Below are 23,783 nucleotides of genomic sequence, written 5' to 3' on the forward strand. Positions count from 1 at the left end.
ATGGTATATGACAAAGTTTTCGGACCTTTGGACTTGCTTGTTTAGCAGCAGTGGTAATCTGGAAAACGTTATTTAAATTCCGTTTTTGGGATCTCTGCTGTGTCTTTGTTGAGAAGAGCTATTGTTGGATCAGGAGAAAGGGCATTACCAAATAGTATTGATATCATCCCAATTACTTCCGCCCAATAGGGTTGATTTACTAAAGGAAAATAGACCTTGCACTTTACAAAGTGCAGTTGCACTCTGCAAGTGCTGTTGCTCCAGAGATTAGTAGATGAGGTACAGCTTCACTTTACAAAGAATACCCAATTACATGCAGGGAAAATTTAAAAAAAACAGTATTTTTGCTTGCATGTGATTGGATGATGGAAGTCAGCAGAGCTTCTGCTCATTTACTAAGCTCTGGAGCAACTGCTCTTGCAGAGTGCAATTGCACTTTGGAAAGTGCACAGTCTAATTGCCTTTAGTAAATCAACCCCAATAAGTCTTCAATAATGGACACAACCACCAAATATGGAAATATGTGCCCACCTCTGCACGGTCTCAAAAACAGGCCGAGGAAGAATTGGGTACAGATTTACTTTGCTTTATGAACTGGTACTAGATACCATTGGGAGAGCATTTTAAACAAGGTTTCCAGGGCTGCTCTGTCTGTGAGTAAGATTTAGTAGCCTGTCAGATGTCGGTCCACTCCTTGCGTTCTATTGTGACATTGAGGTCAGAGGTCCACTTGTGCATGGAGTGAAGATATACAGTAGAGTGGTTAACACATGGAGTACAAATGAGAAATGAGGCCTGCCAAGTGGAAATCTATAGATATTCGGTCCATAGAAGACCTTGTTGGAGTAGCAGACTCATAAATGTTGGGGCCTGCTAGGCAATAGAGGCCTTTGAAGCCCAGAGTTGACCAGACCACAATAGAGTCCAGGGTGACTTTGACCAGGTAGAAAGATGGGTGGCAAATAAATAATAGTAGTAGTAGTGGGTGGTGCTGGGAGCGCAATTAAGACTGTTTCATGCAATCCCACAGGCACAAAGGATAAAGAGTGACAGGGTTGGATACTGTAGCCTTCTTGGTATTTTTGAGCCACAGAATAATATGAATAGTAAACTGGTCATAAGATTCTAACCCAACCCACAATGGAATTTCCCAGGTAGCGTGGTATTAGATATCAGCATGATATTTGTGGAGGGCCAAACCACCCTTGGGGAAAAACACATAAAATTTAATAATTAAAATATATATATATATAAAAAAAGAACCAAAACTACTATGCTCTGCCTGTACCAAATAGTATTTTGCCTAGTGAAGTAAACATGTAGCCTATGAAAGTCTGGTGCTTGTATAAGGCGGCTGTCACCTGAGTATTTAAAGAGAAGACAATGAAAGAGTTCTATGAAACACTAGCAGAGCCCTGGAGATAGGGTTACTGCCTCTAGGATTCAGCCTACACCTGCGTGTCTCTCACCTGAAGATCTTCATTGCAAGATGCCCTTTTGCATGCAGTCTGTGTCACAGAAAGTGCTGCATATCAACCCCAATCCTCATACTGAAGCCCGGAAAATTGTGCCAGAAAATGGGACATCACATGGGTGTGCAGATGGGAATATACATGGCTGGTAACAAGTGGTATTGTTGCTGCATGGCGGTGCCAAGGATGATTTCTCCACAGTTCTAGGATGCCCGGGTGCTTCAAGAAAATCATATTCTCCTTGTCCGCAGCTTGTAGTTTTGCATCTTTTGTGCTGATCATTGTTTCCATGGCGACTCAGAAATGGATGACTGGAAAGATTCTGTGTCAGACCGGAGTAGACCTGGTCAATGCTACAGATCCAGAGCTAGTGAAGTTTATTGGGGACATCTACTACGGGCTCTTCGAAGGTGGTAAAGTACGGCGGTGTGGACTGGGAAAACGAACGTTTACATTTAAAGGTAATTTTATAATACATTCTTAAATCCTTGTAAAAATGATTAAACAAGTAGATACAGCTAATACAAATACTGCATTCCATTTTTTTAAGGCCATAGCATTCAGACTTCATCTTACAGGGAAAAAGTTCCTACATACAAGAGAAATAGGAAATGCAGGTCACTGGTAAGACGCAGCAACATATTCCTGCACAGTCTGTGAGTTCCAGGATTAGTGTTACCATGTAATACAACATTCAGTCTGTAGTGTCGAAGGACCGTGTAATATTGAGAATACCAGCTCAGTATCAGGGCAGTACTCTGCTGCAGAGTCAGTGAAAAAAGCATCAAAACTGTGCATTTCTTCAAGACCAGCCTCAACCTTTCTACTTCCGAGGAGCCCTTGAATTCATTTTCATGTATTTGCTAAAAAGGCTTCTATCCACGGTTCATGGTACTTTACCATGATGAATAAGTTGAAGAAATGTTTTAATAAATAAGAAATGTGGGGTACCTCACATATTTAACGCTCAGGACAGTTAAGTGTCCAACCAACTCCAAAATAATTTTCACTAATATTCTTGAAATGAAAAATAGCTGCAAAAAAAAAGACAGTAAAAGTTGTGGTATTATCTAAGACACAGGTGTCAAACTGGTGGTGGTCCTCCAGCCAGGGGCGGACTGACAACTCATGGGGCCCCCGGTCAATAGGGGATCATGGGGCCCCTGTGTCCTTGCCCAAACTCAAAAAAGCCTATGAAAAAGGTACCAGGGGCATCTCATGGGGCCCCCTACTGACCTGGGCCCTCAGGCAGTGCCCGAGTTTCCAAATGGTCAGTCCGCCCCTGCCTCCAGCTGTCGCCAAACTACAAGTCCCATGAGGTATTGCATGACTGACAGTTACAAGCATGACTCCCAAAGGTAGAGGCATGATGGAACTTGTAGTTTCACAACAGCTAGAGGGCTGCCAGTTTGACACCCCTGATCTAAGACTAGTGATCAGTATAGAAGTTACCCTTTTCATTGGTGGTTATTGGAAAATTGCACCCTTGCATTGATGTTCAGTGTAGGTGGGAGTTCAGTCCACTGTTGCTGGCTGCACTAGGTGTCATTTCTGTCTGCTGCTTGCTGCTTCATTTCTCTGCTATCAGCATGAGTCACCTCTGAATAATTTTCCTGACACCTAGAGAAAAATGGTGACAGGGGAGGGAGCTCCAGCACATTGACAGCCACAGCTCTGTTCTTGTGAGCTGTGCGGAAGGGAGGGGTGTTGCTTCCCTCCAATTACCACTCAGAGCTCTTCTAATTGATCTCTGTAGTGTGTGATTTTAGCTCTCCGTCTCCTTTTTTCTGAACTCTCAGACAAGCTTTAAATTCAGCACTTCGGACAGATGTAGAGAAGAGAAGACTGCAGATAAACAGATACAACCTATGTAGGAGGATGTCGAGTGGCCACCAGAACAAGAATAAGAAGGGGACATTTGTTCTTGTGACAACTGTCTAAGAGGGGATTTCCCTAACATTGGAAAGATATCCTCTCACTTCCTTTGGGTCTACAGGTCGGGAATTGATGAGACAAAGATGGCAAGGAAAAAAACTGACAGCTGCTTACCTTCCTCTAATCTATTCAGAATAATAAAAATCGGGACTTTTGATATACTTGGAGGAGCATCTTATAGAAGAATTCTAGGATTTTTTTCCCCATGCAGTGGGGCTGTGCCTGCACTGCATTGGTTATCTGCATGTTTTTGCCTAGGGGAGATATTTACCTAATCCACCGATCTTCCCAGCACAGGACCAGTCCCTGGCACTTCTGCCTCCCTGCACGCTAGTGGTATTATCAATGGACTGTTCCTGACGTCATCACGCCCATATACTAGCTCAGGACGTGAGGATGGCAGGAACATTCCACTCCTGGATGTGGAGGAGCGTGGTGAAAAGAAGTGCGAGAAAAATTTTAACATGGAGTTCTGCTTTAAAGAATTGAAGGCAAAGAAAAAGCTGACAAGCGCTTTAAACATTTACAATTCTATACAAAATTATTAAAAAAAGTGCTTCAGATATACTTTGAGCTGGTCATAGACAGTTTTTATTTTAGGTTGAAAAAAAAACACATTCCCCTGTCCACACAAAAGCAGTGGAGGAATTCCATTGCTGGAACATTGTATTCTGCCAGCGCGACTTGAAGTTTCAGAATTTATTTGTCATCAGCTGCAGCTGATTGACTGCAACCGCAGACCAAGGAACAGTTTTCAGCATGTCCCTTTGACAGACGTCGATCAACTTCTGTCAAGCAGGGACAGGCACACACTGGAATTCAGCCAGTTCTTGTTGGCCAGTGGATGGCCAGCTTTAAGAATTAGACAGATACAGTATATTGAATTTGAATGCCCTTTTATTAAATGTCCAGCAAAACTGGATTATGTTATGTATTGGATAGGATTTATTTATAATCTTTGGGTGATTAATAAATAACATTTATAGATGTACAGTAGAAGAAAGTTAAAGTCCAATTCAAGCAAATATACAGTGCCTTGAAAAAGTATTCATACCCCTTGAAATTTTCTGCATTTTGTCATGTTACAACCAAAAACGTACATGTAATTTATTGGGATTTCATGTGATAGACCAACACAAAGTGGCACATAATTGTAAAGTGGAAGAAAAATTATAAATGGTTTTCAAAATTTTTTACAAATATCTGAAAAGTGTGGCGTGCATTTGTATTCAGCCCCCCTTTACTCTGACACCCCTAACTAAAATCTAGTGGAACCAATTGCCTTCAGAAGTCTCCTAATTAGTAAATAGAGTCCATCTGTGTGTAATTTAATCTCAGTATAAATACAGCTGTTCTGTGAGGTTTGTTAGAGAACACTAGTGAACAAACAGCATCATGAAGGCCAAGGAACACACCCAACAGGTCTGGGATAAAGTTGTGGATACATTTAAAGCGGAGTTAGGTATAGAAAAATATTTCAAGCTTTGAACATCTCATGGAGCACTGTTCAATCCATCATCCGAAAATGGAAAGAGTATGGCACAACTGCAAACCTACCAAGACATGGCCGTCCACCTAAACTAACAGGCCGGGCAAGGAGAGCATTATCCAGAGAAGCAGCCAAGAGGCCCATGGTAACTCTGCAGGAGCTGCAGAGATCCACAGCTCAGGTGGGAGAATCTGTCCACAGGACAACTATTAGTTGTGCACTCCACAAATCTGGCCTTTATAGAAGAGTGGCAAGAAGAAAGCCATTGTTGAAAGAAAACTATAAGAAGTCCCATTTGTAGTTTGTGAGAAGCCATGTTGGGGACACAATAAACATTTGGAAGAAGGTGCTCTGGTCAGATGAGACCAAAATTGAACTTTTTGGCCTAAAAGCAAAACGCTATGTGTGGCAGAAAACTAACGCTGCACATCACCCTGAACACACCATCCCCACTGTGAAACGTGGTGTCAGCATCATGTTGTGGGGATGCTTTTCTTCAGCAGGGACAGGGAAGCTGGTCAGAGTTGCTGTGAAGATAGATGGAGCCAAATACAGGGCAATCTTAGAAAGAAAACCTGTTAGAGTCTGCAAAAGACTTGAGACTGGGGCAGAGGTTCACCTTCCAGCAGGACAATGACCCTAAACATACAGCCAGAGCTACAATGGAATGATTTAGATCAAAGCATATTCATGTGTTAGAATGGCCCAGTCAAAGTCTAGACCTAAATCCAATTGAGAATCTGTGGCAAGACTTGAAAATTGCTGTTCACAGATGCTCTCCATCCAATCTGACAGAGTTTGAGCTATTTTGCAAAGAAGAATGGGCAAATATTTTACTCTCTAGATGTGCAAAGCTGGTAGAGACATCCCCAAAAAGATTTGCAGCTGTAATTGCAGGGAAAGGTGGTTCTACAAAGTATTGACTCGGGGGGGATGAATACAAATTATTTGCCACTTTGTGTTGGTCTATTAGATAAAATCCCAATAAAATAAATTTACGTTTTTGGTTGTAATATGACAAAATGTGGAAAATTTCAAGGGGGTATACTTTCTCAAGGCACTGTAGAGAGTGGAAGGGTTAGATCTGCTGTTAGAATTGTTTTAATATTATTGTAAACACTTTAAAGATTGCTCCTTATGGGAAGTCACCCTGTCAATCCATTTCACACAAGCGTTGAACCTTCCTTACTCCTACTCTATTCAAAACTTTAGAAAAAATTTTGTTGGATATGGGATTCACTTCCTGATTGATGATCATACAGAAAGCACTTCTCTATTCTAAAATCAGGATAGTGGACAGCAAAGCCATAGTAAGCTGCACTTACAAAAATAAAACAAAATGACAAACATTTGCACAAATATTTAATCACTTCAGTACTGGACACTCACCCCCTTCCTGCACAGGCCAATTTTCAGATTTCAGTGCTGTCATACTTTGAATGACAATTATTCAGGCATGCAACACTGTACCCAAATGAAATTTGTATCTTTTTTTAGACAGAGCTTTCTTTTTTGGTGTTTAACCACTTCAATACTGGCCGCTTTCACCCCCTTCCTGTGCAGGCCAATTTTCAGCTTTCAGCGCTGTCACACTTTGAATGTCAATTGCGCAGTCATGCAACACTGTACCCAAACTAAATTTTTAGAATTTTTTGAGACAGATAGAGCTTTCTTTTGGTTGTATTTCAAACAGAGCTCCAGTCAAAACTACAAAAAATGAAAGTTAGCAGCTACAAAAACTGTAGCTGCTGACTTTTAAAAAACAGCCAATTACCTGTCCCACAATCCAACACTGTACTCACTGCAGTCAGTTTCATCGGCCGTCCTCGCTCCCTGGCACTGGCAGCTTAAGTGTGGGCACCCGGCTGTGACAGCTTGTGGCTTCACAGCAGAGTGCTCACTGCGCATGCGCAAGTAGCGATGCACCTTATGAATGGTCCTGTAGTCTTCTAGGACCTGTCATGTGTCCCAGGAGACTTTGGGGAGGGAGAGGGGGAGGACAACCTTCACTTCTGATCACCTAGGCGATCACAGCAGAAGTGGGAGTAGGTACCCATTCCCCCACGCTCCCCAAAGGTGCCAGTTCCTCATGGGGAGAAGGTGACCAGTACTTTAAGTGGAACTTTCCCTTTTGGGTGGAGATCTACTTTAAGCTTTTTTATTTATACTAAACAAATGGAAAAAGACTGAAAATGTCTTCATTTCTGTTATAATATTTTGCAAATAAGTAATTTTTCTTCTTCACTGATGTGCACTGATGACACTGCACTGATGAGGCAGCACTGATGAGCACTGATGAAGAAGCACTGATGAGGCTGCAGTGATAAGGCTATACTGATGGGCACTGATAGGTGGAACTGATAGGCTGAACTGATGGGCACTGATATGCTGAGGGATACAGCTCACCACCGATGGCCACACTGTGCACTCAAAATGGGGACAATGTCATATGATGTCTTCCCAGAACGAGAGAGGTCCCGCAGTGCCGTTATTGTACAATAGACCAAGTGGGAATCAGTTAATCACCATTGGGCTTTTTCATTTTTTTTTTGGTATATAAACAAAAAATACTAATAATTTTAAAAGAAACTTAAATAAAGGAATGCGCTAAAACCACAAACTATTCCTAATTTAGTGTAGAAACATTAGTGCAAAAGATATATATATATATATTCTCAATTAATATCAAAAAATATCAAAATTATGTGCAAAACTATTTTTTAGTGCAGAAGTAATTTAAATAATTAAATTTGTGAATATAAAAATTGTCCTCCTGGAACCGTTATATTGAGTGGTGGATACCTACCTTACGGATGATTATGTAGCTATTGATCATCACACCTGAGAAGTTGATTCATTGCATCTGCTCCCAGAGCAAAAAGCGTTTTTTGCTGATCTAAAGATTGATCAGCATGGAGCTCTGGTGAGTTACCCAACTTTACTTTGGTGGTGGATTTTGGCACAATTTCTTTGAGAGCACCTGAATTTGAAAAGGATTTGTTTGGACATTTGAAGAAATTCAAAATTGGACAATTTTTATATTCACAAATGTAATTATTTAAATTACTTATGCACTAAAAAATAGTTTTGCACATAATTTTGATATTTTTTTATATTAATTGAGAATAGATATATATATCTTTTGCACTAATGTTTCTACACTAAATTAGGAATAGTTTGTGGTTTTAGCGCATTCCTTTATTTAAGTTATAACACTAAGAAATGTATTTGGTTTCTTTGAGGTGGAATTGCTGCTTTAAAATATTAAGGGTGTGGCGCTTTTATTACACTTGTGATAATTTTAAAAGAAAACCCACATTTTTCTTCATTTCTCTTATTACATTTTGCAAATAAATAATCTTTCTTCATAAATGTAGGCCAAAATGTATTCTGCTACATTTCTGTGGCAAAAATAACCCAAATCAGTGTATAATATTTAGCCTGTAGGGAAGTTTTATAGAGTCTAAAAACTATGGGATATATATTTGAAAATGTATCAGTTCAGATTTACTGACTGTCTCAATTGTTGAGGCCCTAAAACGCCAAAACAGTACAAATACCCCCCAAATGACCCCTTTTTGGAAAGCAGACGGTCTGAGGTATTTAGTGAAAAGTATAGTGAGTTTTTTGAAATAGTAATTTTTTGGTCACTTTTTTGGAAAGTGAAGAAATTAAATAATTTTTTTTTCTTTTTTCTTTCTACCTTCCAAAGAGCAGTACAGCATCATCCTATGACTGGTATGGCAGTGATTGGTGATGCTGACTTGTGACAGTATGTAAAGAAAAATAATTTTTGTCTTTTTTACATACTGTGACTAGAGCAGTGCAGTGTTACCATAGTGATACTGTACTACTCCGGGGGGGGGGTGATCAAGATTTGTTTAACACTATGACTGCTTATAACAGTAACAATCACTGTTATAAGCAACCATTTTTTATTATTTATTTCAGGTACTTAGATAGCGCCGTCAATTTACACAGTGCTTTACATATATATTGTACATTCACATCAGTCCCCAACCCTCAAGGGGTGTACACTCTAAGGTCCCTAACTCACATTCATATACAAGGACCAATTTAGACAGGAGCCAATTAACCTACCAGCATGTCTTTGGAGGAAACCGGAGTACCCGGAGGAAACCCACGCAGGCACAGGGAGAACATACAAACTCCAGGCAGGAGGTGCCGTGGCTGGGATTTGAACTAATGACCCTAGTACTGCCAGGCAGAAGTGGTAACCATTTATGCAGGCCATAGATGGGTCGAAAATCGGCCGATTTTTCGGCCGAAAATAAAATCGGCCGATTTTCGGATCGTTAGTGGGCTATTTGTTCGTCCGTTTTTCGGTATTTTGGCACATTTTTTTTATCGGTAAAGTTGGAAAAAAAATTGACCGATTTTGCCGATCGGCCAATTTTCGCGGCAATGATGGGCAAATCGGCCGATTTTTTACTGATAAAAAATCTGCGCATGAGCAGTGACCTACAAGAGGAAGACAAAAAGAAGTAAAAGAAGAAGAGGAAGAAGAAGATAAAGAAGAGGATGAAGAAGAAGAGGATGATGAAGAAGAAGAAGAAGAGGATGATGAAGAAGAAGAAGAGGATGATGATGAAGAAGAAGAGGATGATGATGATGAAGAAGAAGAAGATGAGGATGATGATGAAGAAGAGGATGATGATGATGGTGATGAAGAAGAAGTGGAGAAGGAGAAGAAGAGGATGATGATGATGATGATGAAGAAGAGGATGATGAAGAAGAAGAAGAAGAAGAGGATGATGAAGAAGAAGAAGAAGAGGATGATGATGATGATGAAGAAGAAGAGGATGATGATGATGATGAAGAAGAATTAGAAGAAGAGGATGATTATGATGAAGAAGAAGAAGAGGATGATGATGATGATGATGAAGAAGAAGAAGAGGATGATGAAGAAGAAGAAGAAGAAGAAGAGGATGATGATGAAGAAGAAGAGGATGATGATGAAGAAGGAGAATTAGAAGAAGAGGATGATTATGATGAAGAAGAAGAGGATGATGATGATGAAGAAGAAGAAGAAGAGGATGATGATGAAGAAGAAGAAGAGGATGATGATGATGAAGAAGAAGAGGGTGATGATGATGAAGAAGAAGAAGAGGATGATGATGATGATGATGAAGAAGAAGAAGAGGATGATGATGAAGAAGAAGAAGAGGATGATGAAGAAGAAGAAGAAGAAGAAGAAGAAGAGGATGATGATGAAGAAGAAGAGGATGATGATGATGATGAAGAAGAAGAGGATGATGATGATGAAGAAGAAGAGGATGATGATGATGATGAAGAAGAAGAGGATGATGATGATGATGAAGAAGAAGAGGATGATGATGAAGAAGAAGAAGAGGATGATGATGATGATGATATAGAAGAAGAAGAGGATGATGAAGAAGAAGAAGGGGATGATGATGAAGAAGAAGAGGATGATGATGATGAAGAAGAAGAGGATGATGAAGAAGAAGAAGAAGAAGAGGATGATGATGAAGAAGAAGAAGAAGAAGTAGGATGAAAAATAAGAGGAATTCCAGTCCAGCAAAAAGTGTCCCTGCAGAAAGCTCCGCTATTTCTTTGACAGTTCTTTGACAGTTCCTTGACATTTACAGCGGTTGCAACAATGTATCTATTTGTTTCCGAATAAAAACATCTGTATCCTAAATGGAAACAAATAGATACATTGTTGCAACCGCTATAAATGTCAAAGAACTGTCAAAGAAATAGCAGAGCTCTCTGCAGGGACACTTTTTGCCGGCTGTAGACGGGATGAAAATCTGACAATTTTTTTTACCATTGCTGGTAACGTCGGCCGCTTGAACGACCGATTTTTCATTTTTTAAAAGAAAAATCGGCCGTTTTTCTCCCCGTCTATGGCCTGCATTAGCCACTGTGCTGCCCTATATATATGACATCCATTCATTGGCAGTGTGTACTATTGTGATAGCTGTGATGGGTACAGCATCACATGGTACTAATGTGCTGGGATTGGACTGGTCTGTACCACATGATCACTGTGACCATTCACAAAGATCATCACAATAGTGCACAAGGATTGGCTATGAATGAAAGTCATTCACTGTGTTTAACTGTCATACGATCGCTATGATTGGTCACAGCAATCGCATGGTATCGGACCTGGCCCGCTACAGTGATTTGTTTGGTATACACAGCTGCAGTGTGGCCCATGACTGGAATGATATCATATCCACCCGGAACAACAGTGCTAGCACTTGCCCGTCATTTGTCTATAGGCCGGATGAGAGGTGGTTAAAAAACCTTTACAATTTAAGGTCTACGGTCCTCTGTAAAAATATTTATAGTGTACTCACAATGTGTTCTTACATAGAAATCACTTAATTAACAATCAAAATCCAAATTTTATTTTATTTTTTGGGGATTTTATGTGCACACAATGCAAGCAACCTGGATTCAATATTTTCTTTGTTACAAAAATTACTAGGTGTTTTTCAAACTGGGCCCATGTTTGAATCATTACACTGGCCCTAGACTTTTCAGAGAAAGAACAACAAAAATTAACGGATTCCTCCTTCCACTCCAATCAAGGTGGATAGAGGAATTCTCCTCGCTGAGATATTGTATTCTGACAGCGGGTACTCTCCACTGTCAAGATATACTGATTAGCAGCTGCAATTTTCCAACAAGCTCATTAAACAGAAGTGGATTTTTAGATCGACTTCTGTTGAGCAGAAGCAGCCATGCATGGATCAAAATTTAGCCAGTCCATGCAAAGCGAGCCAATTTTGATCCATTTATAGCTGCTTATTTCTGATGGGTTTCATCAACTTCTGGCTATTTCTATCACTTGGGAACTCCAGTATCAGGACCTCTTCACCCTAGGCCCTGTTTTTTCCCACTTTGGAAACTCATTTCTCTTCCTGCAAGAGTGCTTCCACATTACAAGTCGCGTTCTCCAAAATGTAACACAAGTTTGAAATCCAATAGGGGCAGTGAGACCTGCTTGTAATCACTGCAGCAGATATGTAGGCCTGGGAAATCCAGCTATGAGATCTCTCTGAGGAAAGGTATTGTTGGTTCTTTAAAAGACCTGATGCACCCTGGGCACCTAGACAAAAATGTTATAGAAATGGTAGCACAAAATAATAAAATTGTTTGAATCTGTTTCTTACCCCCAATTTTTGTCTCTTTGCTGCCTTTCTTCTCTTTTGTTCCCTTTCCTGCTGTCCTTATTTAGAAATGAGTTCTTTGCTGACAGGTTTTCCAGGCCAGAGAACACAAGTAGTGAAAAAGACACTAAAAGTACCATACAATGTAATTTCCTCCATCAAACATATAACTGTGTTTCCAAAATTAGGTTATAGAGAAATAAAATGGTACTTGGGGATGGTTTTTACTGATATAAAAAACCTCTTTGGATCAGATTTAAAATTGTATAAACAATGATATGGCAAAAATGCCAAATGTGTTATTACCTAAATAGTATCGATACAATCATTTAGAAATAGACTACATGATTTTCCAAATACAGTAGAATAGTCCCTGGAATTCATGAAGAGTGTTGTACTTAGTTCCTAGAATTCATAAAGAGTGTTCTAGGTGCTTTCTGGAATTTATGAAGAGTGTTGTAGATACTCCCTGGAATCATGAATATTGTTGTAGATACTTTCTGAAATCATAAACAGCATTGTAGATACTCCCTGGAATCATAAAGAATGCTGTAGATACTCCCTGGAATCATGAATATTGTTGTAAATACTTTCTGAAATCATAAATAGTGTTGTAGATACTCCCTGGAATCATAAAGAATGCTGTAGATACTCCCTGGAATCATAAAGAATGCTGTAGATACTCCCTGGAATCATAAAGAATGCTGTCGATTATTATTATTATACAGTATTTATATAGCGCCGAAGGGTGTGCTCAGCGCTGTACATTAGCGAGGGGGACAGAACATGAGACAATACAGTACAATACAATACACGAGGGGATCGAGGGCCCTGCTCAGGAGGACTGAGTAGTGGCCATTAGCTTTGGCGGTTAGCAGGTCGTTAGTGATTTTAAGTAGGGCAGTTTCGGTGGAGTGTAGGGGACGGAAGCCAGACTGTAGTGGATCGAGGAGGTTGTTATCAGTGAGGTGGGCGCTTAGGCGATTGTAGGCTAAGCGCTCAAGGAGCTTGGAAGTGAATGGCAGCAGGGAGATGGGTCTAAGGTTGTTTAGGTCAGTGGGGTCAAGGGAGGGTTTTTTGAGTATGGGGGTGATGTGTGCGTGCTTTAGGGGGGAGGGGAATGCGCCAGTAGAGAGGGAGAGATTGAAGATGTGGGTGAAGGAGTGAATGATGGAGGAGGGGGGTGACTGGAGGAGTTGTGAGGGGATAGGGTCCAGGGGGCAAGTGGTGAGGCGGGCTTCAGTGAAGACCTTAGTGACCTCCTCAGTGGTAGCAGGGCTGAGGGAGCGGAGCGTTGGGGAGGTGGTAGTGTGCGGGGCGTTAGGTATGGTGGGGGGCAGTGCGGCTGTGAGGTTAGAGGAGGGGAGAGTAGAGGGGGTGATGGAGGGAGGGAGGCTAGGTGGAGAGGTGGATTGTGAATTGACAATGTCCTTACAGATTGCGTCAATCTTGTTTTGGAAATGAGTGGCAATCTCGCGGGCGGTGAGTGAGGTGCTGAGTGGAGGTGGGGGGGAGAGAGCAGGGATTTGAAATTGGAGAACAGCCGGCGAGGACAGGTGGAGAGGGTGTTGATGAGGGTTATGAAATAGGCTTGTTTGGCGGTGTGGAGGGAGGTGGTGTAGGTGAGGAAGGCAGATTTGTAGAGGGAGAACGCTCGAGGGGATCTGGTTTTGCGCCATAATCGCTCCAGCGCGCAACCGTGTCGTTTGAGACATTTTGTATGGTCATTCAGCCAGGGTTGAAGCGGTCAGGGTCTGATGTTACATGTGGTTAGGGGTGCCAGGGAGTCGAGGGCAGCCGACAGTGAGTCGTTGTATGCAGTAGTGGCCAGGTCAGGGCATGACAGTGGAAGTATACTGTCGTACAGACGGTCAGCTGCCGGGTGGAGATGGGCCGGGTTCAGGTTGCGGAGGTTACGGCTGGTGATGGTTTGACACTTTGGGGGGGGAGTTAGAGGAGGGGGAGATATAAAACGTGAGGAGGTGGTGGTCAGAGAGGGGGAAGGGGGTGTTAGTGAAGTTGTGGAGGGTGCAGAGGTGGGAGAAAACAAGGCCCAGGGTGTTCCCATCGATGTGGGTGGAGGACTGTGTGCACTGTGTGAGTGCGAAAGAGGAGGTTAGGAGGAGTTGGGAAGTAGCTGGGTTGTTGACGTTGATGGGGATGTTAAAATCCCCGAGGATGATGGTCGGTAGCTCAGAGGAGAAGAAGAAGGGAAGCCAGGCGGCAAAGTCGTCCAGGAAGAGGGATATGGATCCAGGAGGCCGATAGATTACTGCAATCCTCAGGGGGGTGGGAGAGAAGAGCTGGATGCAGTGGGCCTCGAAGGAGGAGAAGGATAGGGAGGGGGGGTTAGGGAGGACCTGGAAGGTGCTCAGCGGTGACAGGAGCATGCCGACCCCGCCGCCTCTGCGACCACTCGGTCTGGGTGAGTGGGTCCAGACGAGGCCTCCATAGGTGAGTGCTGCAGGGGAGGTGGAGTCAGTGGCTTGGATCCAGGTTTCGGTGACCGCTAGGAGGTTGAGGGAGTGGGAGACAGGTCATGGATGGCGGTGAGCTTGTTGCAAACCGAGCGGGAGTTCAGGAGTGCAACCGAGAGAGGAGGGGTGGATGCGGGGAGGAGGGGGACGGGTATGAGGTTGAGGGGGTTGCGGCGGCTGGCGGGAGCAGGAGGGTGCCTAGAGGGAAAGTGGGGAGGTGAGGGGCCAGGGTTCGGGGAGATGTCACCGGCGGTTAGGAGAAGGGTGAGGAAGGTGGCATGGGATCGGGATGTGCAGGAGCGTATGGATCTGTTAGTGGTGGCGTGTGGGTCGGCGGGAGAATGGAGTATTAGGAGGAGGTGGTGAGAGCCGTAGTGGGGAGAAGGAAGAAGTGAAGGAGCAATGTAGAGCTGTTTTGGGGGAGTAGGGGGGTAGGGGGAGGCAATTTTGGGAATGGAGGAGAGGAATACGAGGAGGAGGAGTGCAGGTGGCATGTTAGGGTGAGCGGAGTGCTGGTCAGATCGGGGAGGTGAGAGGTTTCATATCAGAGCATGATGAAGCAGAGAGTCTGTCACGTCGTGGCAGAGTTCATCTGTGTCCATCTGTAGGAGGAGAGTGAGAGTGGTGGGTGGCTAGGTCAGCAGCTGGCAAGTTGCAGTCTGGGGGTGCTGTGGCACGGTGTCTGGGGATGATCGAGGGAACGGCGTCTGGGGATGATGCAGGGCATGGCGTCTGGAGATGATGCAGGGCACGGCGTCTGGAGTTGATGTAGAGCACGGCGTCTGGGGATGGTGCAGGGCACGGCGTCTGGAGATGAAGCATGGCACGGCGTCTGGAGTTGATGTAGAGCACGGCGTCTGGTGATCCCTGGTGGGATGGTGGCTGGCGATCCCTGGCGAGATGGTGGGTTTGCGATCCCTGGTGGGATGGTGGGTTTGCGATCCCTGGCGGGATGGTGGGCTTGCAATCCCTGGCGGGATGGTGGCTGACGATTCCTGGCGGGATGGTGGGCTTGCGGTCACTGGCGGGATGGTGGGCTTGCGGTCCCTGGCAGGATGGTGGGCTTGCAATCCCTGGCGGGATACTCCCTGGAATCATAAAGAATGCTGTAGATACTCCCTGGATTCATAAAGAATGCTGTAGATACTCCCTGGAATCATAAAGAATGCTGTAGATACTCTCTAGAATCATAAAGAATGCTGTAGATACTCCCTGGAATCACAAAGAGTGCCATAGACACTTCCTGGAACCATGAAGAGTGCCCAAGGGCCTGGGGTCAGTAGGGGGCCCCATGAGATGCCCCTGGTACCTTTTTCATAGGCTTTTTTGAGTTTGGGCAAGGACACAGGGGCCCCATGATCCCCTATTGCCCGGGGGCCCCATGAGTTGTCAGTCCGCCCCTAGTTATAATTAGACACCCTAGCTTCCCACCATGCTTCCCCTAGTCCCCCCAAGAGCCTCCAGCTAGTTGCAGTTCCTCTAACCTCTCACAGTACCCCCTAGCTCCCATAGTGGACCTCAACCTCTCACAGTGCTTTGGTTGTCCCTAAACCTACCACATTCTTCTCCCCGGGCCTCCTAAGTGCCCCAAGCTCTCACAGTGCTCCGGATCTCACAAAATGACTCACAATTTCCCACAGTACTGCCCCACCTGCTGCAGAGCCCTTCTGTCTCCAACAGTGCCTCCACAAAGCATCCCCCCCCCAGTTTGCTTCAAAGTACCCTACCTCTTCCAGAACCCCCTTCCACTTGCAGTGACACCCAACCCCATCCAGAGCCCATAGTGCACTTGAAAGCCCCCTATATGTTTCCTTCTCCTACTGACACCAATGTCAGGGCAATTTTTCCTACTATTGACCACTTACTGGGGGCATTTCTCTCTCCTACTAAAAATCAACACTGGGCAATTTTCCACTATTAACCAATGACCACAAGGTATGATTTTTCTGCTGAATGATGCAAGGACAATTTTTCCTTTTACTGAGAACTAATGCCAGGCCATTTCTTCATGTGTTTGTACTGACCACCAATGTATGCCATGTGAATATTTGCACTAGCTACCAATGTATAACATTGCTAACAGCAGCTTTTCCACTGATCAAAAATATATAATAGAGGCACATTTCAATGACCACCAATGTGCAGAAGAGATATTCCTGTGATAATCACCAGTGTAAAAGAAGGGTCGTCTTTTAGTGCATGCCAGGTTAAAGAGATCTGTTGTCAGAGGTGTCACAAAACAGCGGTGAGAGGTGCTGCTATTAGGAATGCAATATAATCACCAATACAAAGACCACAAAGGTACCACAGAGATAGATGCCAGAGGGCCCCATCAAAACTTTGCTATGTGGTCTTGTGATTTGTATGGCATGTTCATGGTCACGAGTACTGGAATAGAGGATACAATATAATTTTCTGTTTTGTTATTTTTTTACAGTATTTCCGAATCTGGTGAAACAGCTGAACACCGCTCTTCATGTCTTCATTATCCTCTTCCTGTGCACTGCCATTTCTTTTGCTCTGATCAGTCTCGGGTTCTGTGTTTACAACGCACTGAAAGTCCCTTATCGGTCAATTAAAGGTCCTGCTGGAATATGTCTGTGGAACTTCATTGCAGGTAATTAACTGGAAACAACATATATCTAGGTGACATCTGGATGATTAATAATTCACAATAAGGACACGTACCATGAAGTACGGTTTGGTAAGATTTGACTTTACTGAATATACTGTACATACTGTATATTGTACATGTATTTATGTAAGTGTGGGAAATGCTGCCCACCAACAAGAGACGACAATCTTTCAATCCCAACCAAAAAAAGTGATTGGACATGTTGGATTTTATTGTGCAATTGTTATTTTTTAACAAAAGTTGGAAAAGAACTGTACCTGCAAGCTCGCTTCCTAGCTCTAGCCACTGCCTACAGAGGAATACTGTATTTTTGTTGAAGGGTGAGCCAGAGCCATGAAATGATTGGATTGTCAGACATGCAGATCCAATCAGTTTCTGAAGAGAGTTGTTCTTCCATCACACAGAACATATGAATCTGTAGCTCATGTTAGGGCCGTGTTTACCCACACAGGGAAGCACAGGTGTTCTATGCATCCCCGTGCATGCAGACCCATTGCTGTCAATTGGGATGCACGGATACTGCTCCCAGTCTGACATGCATGTGGTGCGGGTCCATGGTAGGGTTACCACCTGTCTGGGATTTGCCCAGAGAGTCCGGTTTTTGAACCATGTGTCTGGTTTTTAGTCTGCCTGAAACCCGGACACATTATTCAGACCAAATTGAACAGCAGGGGCACATTTACTAGAATCGATGGGCTGCATTCTCCTTCTGCAGGAAATGCAGATGATCAATTCTAGTGAATTAGGCCCCCCATCGCCCTCCTGCTTTCTCTGCCTTGTGCTTCCCAGTGTCCGGCACCCCCGCAGTGCTGCAGGTTCCCTTTCCCCCTCCTCTCTTCTCCCTACAACTGCTCTGGATAATGTTTCAGGATGGACAACGGGGAAGGGGGCCCATAAATGTGTCATTTACCGCCCCTTCCTTTTCTGAATGAAAACAGTGAGTGATGAGTACTGATCACTTACTGTTTTCATTCATAACTGAAGCATAGTAAACTGAGAAATATAGTAGACGGAGACAGCATAGCAGCTGAAATTTTTTGAAGCTGGGTGGGCTTAGCCATGGGGATACAGAGAAACCAGGTTCCCATTAGGTCTGTTGCCCTTGTGATTGACAGCAGGCAATGTATGGAGCCTTGGCCAAAAGACAGCCTGTCATGAAATCCACCACCTGCATGCAGAGCACAAACCTTATGGTGAACTAGTGTCTCAGCTTCCCCATTTGGCTCCCTGCCCTGTATCAGTGTCACTGGATGTTTGGAGGCTGTTTGTTGTGAAGTCAATATCATCCTTAACAAACAGTAACAGGTGGGGTTGGGAGGGCATAGTGATGGCAAACATACCGCCTGCTACACAGCACTCTGCCTGTCTTTGTATGCCAAGTTGGAGTTGGCCTTAATAACCTCTAGTTTCATTATCTACAAACTGAAAGTAATTACTGGCATAACAAACAGCACAAAAGACTAATAATGTGAGGCTTTAGTTATGCCATGGCTTAACAAACTCCATTAACAACATATTGTTTTTTATTATGATCAAAATATATTTATCTCTGAAAAAAAAAACATTTACAATTCACCAATTAAAAACATCAAAGATGCTTGAAGAATTTATGACAAAATAATAATAATATAGGACCAGCAAATAATTTGGGCAAGCACAGGTCCCACTCAAGGTCATCAACATCCAAGAATTGCTTGCTGGTCCAATGTTTGTCCCATATATGCTCGGAATATCAGCAACACTTTTGACTATGTGATACACCATTTTGATTTGGGATAGAGAAGTTTGCAGGGCCTTGCTATGGGCTGTGTGGCACATTGCTTACCCTGGTTGGAGGACAATACCTACAGTATACAATAGCTGTGGAACAATTATTTTTTTTGATGGCCAAGTTTGATATAAAAGCATCCAAGCTCCCGAAGAAGTGGCCTCATCCATGAAATGAGTAGACCAGAGAGAGCTAAGATGATCCCATATTACGATACATTTTGTCACAACATCTTCAAGCATGCTATAGGTTGATATTTTTAATTGTTGTATTGTTTTTAAGAGATAAAAGAGAGTATGTGTTTAGCAGACTTTGTGAACCCAAGTTTATAAATGAGCTCCCGACTGGCATAAAGTCTCACTTTATCAGTCTTTTGCACTGTTTGGTAGATTTTTTTAGGATGGTGAACCTGGGACACCATTTATATAATATGTGCTAGTTCCTCAACTCAAATACATATTGGTATAATTTGGCATTCTTTTTAAACCCCTTGCCAAACTCATGGGTATCCACAACCTTCTTTTTGAGATCCTTAAAAGGGCTTTTTGTGTTCATGGAATGAGGACTGCAAAGAGAACAATAGAGACCCTAGATATCTGCATTTTTAAGACAGATTCCATCTGCATAGTCCCTAGAAGATGGTAATTATGGGCACCTAATCTGGAATGCCAAATTCAAATTTCATGGATTTGTAGTGATGGTTAATGTAGGGGAGTACTTACTTTTTCCAGCTGACAAATCTACATTTTGTTAATTTTAGGTTATGAGAATGAATATACCATGTCATGTGTCATTTGTTCACATGTAGTAAATCATCTTTTATTTGTAGGCACTGTTTGACTAAAGGTCTAATGTTTGCCTATTCAACTATGTCAAAGAAGTTACCTTTTCACATGACTGTATGTAATTCCTTCACAAATGCAGCACTGTCTGTTTCTACAAATATCCTATTAGTTTCTCCAGATAGCAGCCTGTATAGTCTCCAGCCTTACCTCCTGCCAACACAGCAACTGGTATGTGGTGTGGTGTGGTGTTCTGGGTTCCCCATGGTGTCAGTGCTACAGTTCTCAGCACATCACATTGTTCACGTTTTTAACCACTTGAGCTCCAGAAGGTTTTTCCCCCTTCATGACCAGAGCAATTTACAATGCTGTATGCAAATTAAATTTTAATCCTTTTTTTTCACACAATATTTTCTACTTTTTGTCTTAAAAATTTTCCAATAAAATCATATTTCTTTATAAATGTAGGCCAAAATGTATTCTGCTACATGTTTTTGGTAAAAAAAAAAAAAAAAAGTGTATATTAATTGGTTTGTGTTGAAGTTATAGCATCTATAAACTATGGTATCTATATATATATATATTTGAAAATGTATCAGTTTTGATGTAGTGACGGCCTATCTAATTTCTTGAGGCCCTAAACTGCAAATATTCTCCAAATGACCCCTTTTTTAAAGTAGACCAGGATATTTAGTAAGAGGCATGGCGAGTTTTTTTAAGTTGTAATTGTTTTGAAAATGAAGAAATTGTAAAAAAAAATTTTTTTCACAATTTCTTTTAACATATTGCCACCAGCGCAGTACAGCATCATCTTGTGGCTGATGTGGCCAGGGACACTGACTGGTAACAGTATGTTTACAAAAAAAAATTTGTTTCCATTATTTTTGAACTTTTATTTTTTCCATACTTTCGGATACTGTACTACTCTGGGGGGGGGGGTGATCAATGATTTTTTTTTCTACATTTTGCTGTTACAATGAAGATCATTGTAACAGCAAAGTTTTCAACTGTCATGAAGGGGTTACATTCATGGTAGCTGTGATCACTACTTATCTACGATTGGCTACAGCTAATCACATGGTACATGTAATTGGCCCAGGTACCATGTGATAGCTGTGGGCCAATCAACGCATAGGAAACACAGTTGTTATGAATGAATTCATTCATTACAGCTTTGTTGAAACTGTGATCATGTAATCGCATGGATCCACAATCTGTTGGTGGACACAGCAGTTGCAGGGGTTGGGAGCAGGCAGAATGACATATATGTAAATTATTTTCCCTGCACATGCCATCCAGCTTCAGTATATGTATTGCGGCTGGTCAGCAAGTGGTTAAAAAAACTTTATTGAAATGTCACACTGACATTTCATCAAGTTCCATTGTGTGCTGCACAGTGCAAGGCAGTGGATTGCCTCTCACTGCGATGTGCTATAAAAAAGTACTGCATGCAGTGTTTCTTTTCAGCTCACACTGCCTGCACACTACCACAACAAGGTGGTATGAACCGGCACATAGGAGACAAGGCAATCTGGAAGCTGGAATACCTGGCCAAACACAATCCCTCTGTATCTGGTGTGAATGAACCCTCATACATTTATTACTCTGCACATCTTGGAATATCTGTTTGCCACTTATGTACAGTAAACAGTAAAATGTAGTTACTTCTGTGTTAGAAATAGTGCTTTACACACTGGAAAAAAATGCAACTCACAGAGATGCCTGGTTTTCATCAGAACAAATGTTATATAGGCCTCTGTGTATATTCTCTAGAAACAGAAGGGTTTTTTTTTAAATCTTTTACTTCTTTCATACAAATTAATTTTTTTCCTTTTCGAGCTAATTCTCTCTCCAAGCTTGCGTGTCTTGGAATACACCTGTGGACTGTAATTGCTAACTTCTCCTTCTGAAAATGCTAGTTCCTTGGCCAACATGCATATTCTCCCTGTGCCTGTGTGGGTTTCCTCCAGGAACTCTGGTTTCCTCCCACACACCAAAGATCCATTACCTCCTGCGCTCAAAGACTCAGATCAAACGGGCATTAGTAACAAACAGCGTGTTCATCCGCTGGTGATCAGAGGTTGTGCAGCTCTATCATGAAGCTGGGGAAGCTTGATAAAACTGTAGAAGAGGATGAAAGAAAGAGCGCACAAACCTTGCGCATTACCTCAATAAATAGTGACTAATTTTATTTAATTTAGGAAATATACTCACAAAGGTGACTGTAAAACAGGCATAAGTAAACTATAATCCACATAGGGTTACAGGTAAATCCAAAGGGGGGGGATAAAACGCATTTCGAAGGGTGCTCTACTGAGTGTCAGTATTACAGCAGTTCAGCCTGTTTAGTTTAAACACTGTAATACTGACACTCAGTGGCTGAATGTCTCCTTGCTATGGGAACTCTGCCATACTGAAGTTTCTATCTGCTCAACCCAGCTCTGATGAAGAAGGGAGCACCCTTCGAAACGCGTTAGTTTTATCCCCCCCCCCCTTTGGATTTACCTGTAAACCTGTGTGGATTATGGCTTACTTATGCCTGTTTTACCATCACCTTTGTGAGTATATTTCCGAAATTAAATAAAATAGTCACTATTTATTGAGGTAATGCACAAGGTTTGTGCGCTCTTTCTTTCATCCTCTTCCTCCCACACACCAAAGACATGCTGATAGGTGAATTGGCTCCTGTCAAAATTGGCCCTAGTATATGTATGTATGAATGTAAGTTAGGGACCTTAGATTGTGCGCCCCTTGAGGGTTAGGGACTGATTATTATTATCATTATTATAATACAGTATTTATATAATGTCAATGTACAATATATATGTAAAGCTCAGCGTAAATTGACGGCGCTATATAAGTACCAGAAATAAACATACTCCTATTTAGGCTGGCCATCCACAGCTAGATTCCACTAGTTTAGCCCCAAGGGCTGAGCAAGAGAAATCACTTAATTCTGGTCTTCAGGCTAAGCAACATGAATGGAGAAGAATCTCCCTTGCTGACTATTGTATTCAGACAGTCAGAGCATGTACGGATGTCTGAATACCTGAACAGTGACTGTAGAACAAGAAAATAGCAAATAAATCAGAATTTTAATTTATTGCATTCTGATTCTGGCACAGTAATTATTAAGATATCTAAAAGCCAGATACATCTAGAAAACTAGAATTTTCGTAAGCATGGTTTTGGAATTAAAGCAAGATTAAGAAGAAGAAACACAAACATGGTTTTAAAAATATAATATGTTAGTACATCTTTTGTGTCCAGATGAACCTATTTATTAATGGAAATTATGTCTTCCCAGGTCTGTTTATTGTATTTGCGGTGACCAGCTTTATAGCTGCAGTCCAGCTCCACCACCTGACAGATCGGATAGCTAATTTCAGTGAAAATGTCTTTAGGATTGTTATTCTGGAAGAGAAGTATGAAGACTCCTTTTGGGTCTGCGTTGCAAGTGGAGCAATGCATGCTGTCAATATGTTGCTAATGGCGGCCACCGCAATACGCTTACCCAAGCGGAAGACTAAAACCGAGGAGGCAAATGTGACTGCAGAGGACATCATGTATTAGTGATATTCATGGAGATACAAACAGATTTCTTCCCGGCATGATGGTGGTTCATTACTTCAAGACTTGCACCTTATCATTTTTTACCCTCTTCAGAGAGATACAGAATATGGTAACTTACAATTAGATTTTACCCCATGGAACTTGTAGATAAAAGAACACTTTGAGACAATGAAGCTGATTTTTGAGTAAATTGGACTCAAAGATGCAACAGAACAAAGGGTGCTTTAAATACACCTAAAAAATAAAATTTAAATTTTATTAAAAATTAACAGTAATTTTGGATTTATTGTATGATAAAACAATGGTGTGTTTATTCTTTATTTTGTATCACAAAAAAATAATACCCTAGAATACAATGCATGATAATAAACCTGCACTAAAATACATTATACAAAATGTGATAAAACCTGCTTTCTGAGACTTTATTATTACTGGGTAACATTGATTTGAAAATTTAACAAAGGAAAGCTGTTAGATGAACCCAAC

At 42.1% G+C, this 23,783-nt stretch overlaps 1 protein-coding gene across 1 annotated transcript; it reads left to right on the forward strand.

Moving 5' to 3' along the window:
• Nucleotides 1-1,390: 1,390 nt before the first annotated feature.
• On the forward strand, nt 1,391-23,566 carry CLRN2 (clarin 2). Its single transcript, XM_089677494.1, has 3 exons — nt 1,391-1,933; nt 16,977-17,156; nt 23,032-23,566. Exons 1-3 carry the CDS (start codon nt 1,681-1,683, stop codon nt 23,295-23,297), a joined length of 699 nt encoding a protein of 232 aa, XP_089533620.1. The 5' UTR covers nt 1,391-1,680; the 3' UTR covers nt 23,298-23,566.
• The last annotated feature ends 217 nt before the right edge of the window (nt 23,567-23,783 follow it).

Source organism: Staurois parvus, unplaced genomic scaffold (genome assembly GCF_062004578.1).
Source record: "Staurois parvus isolate SC_StPar_1 unplaced genomic scaffold, SC_StPar_1.0 ptg000186l, whole genome shotgun sequence".
Lineage (NCBI taxonomy): Eukaryota > Metazoa > Chordata > Amphibia > Anura > Ranidae > Staurois > Staurois parvus.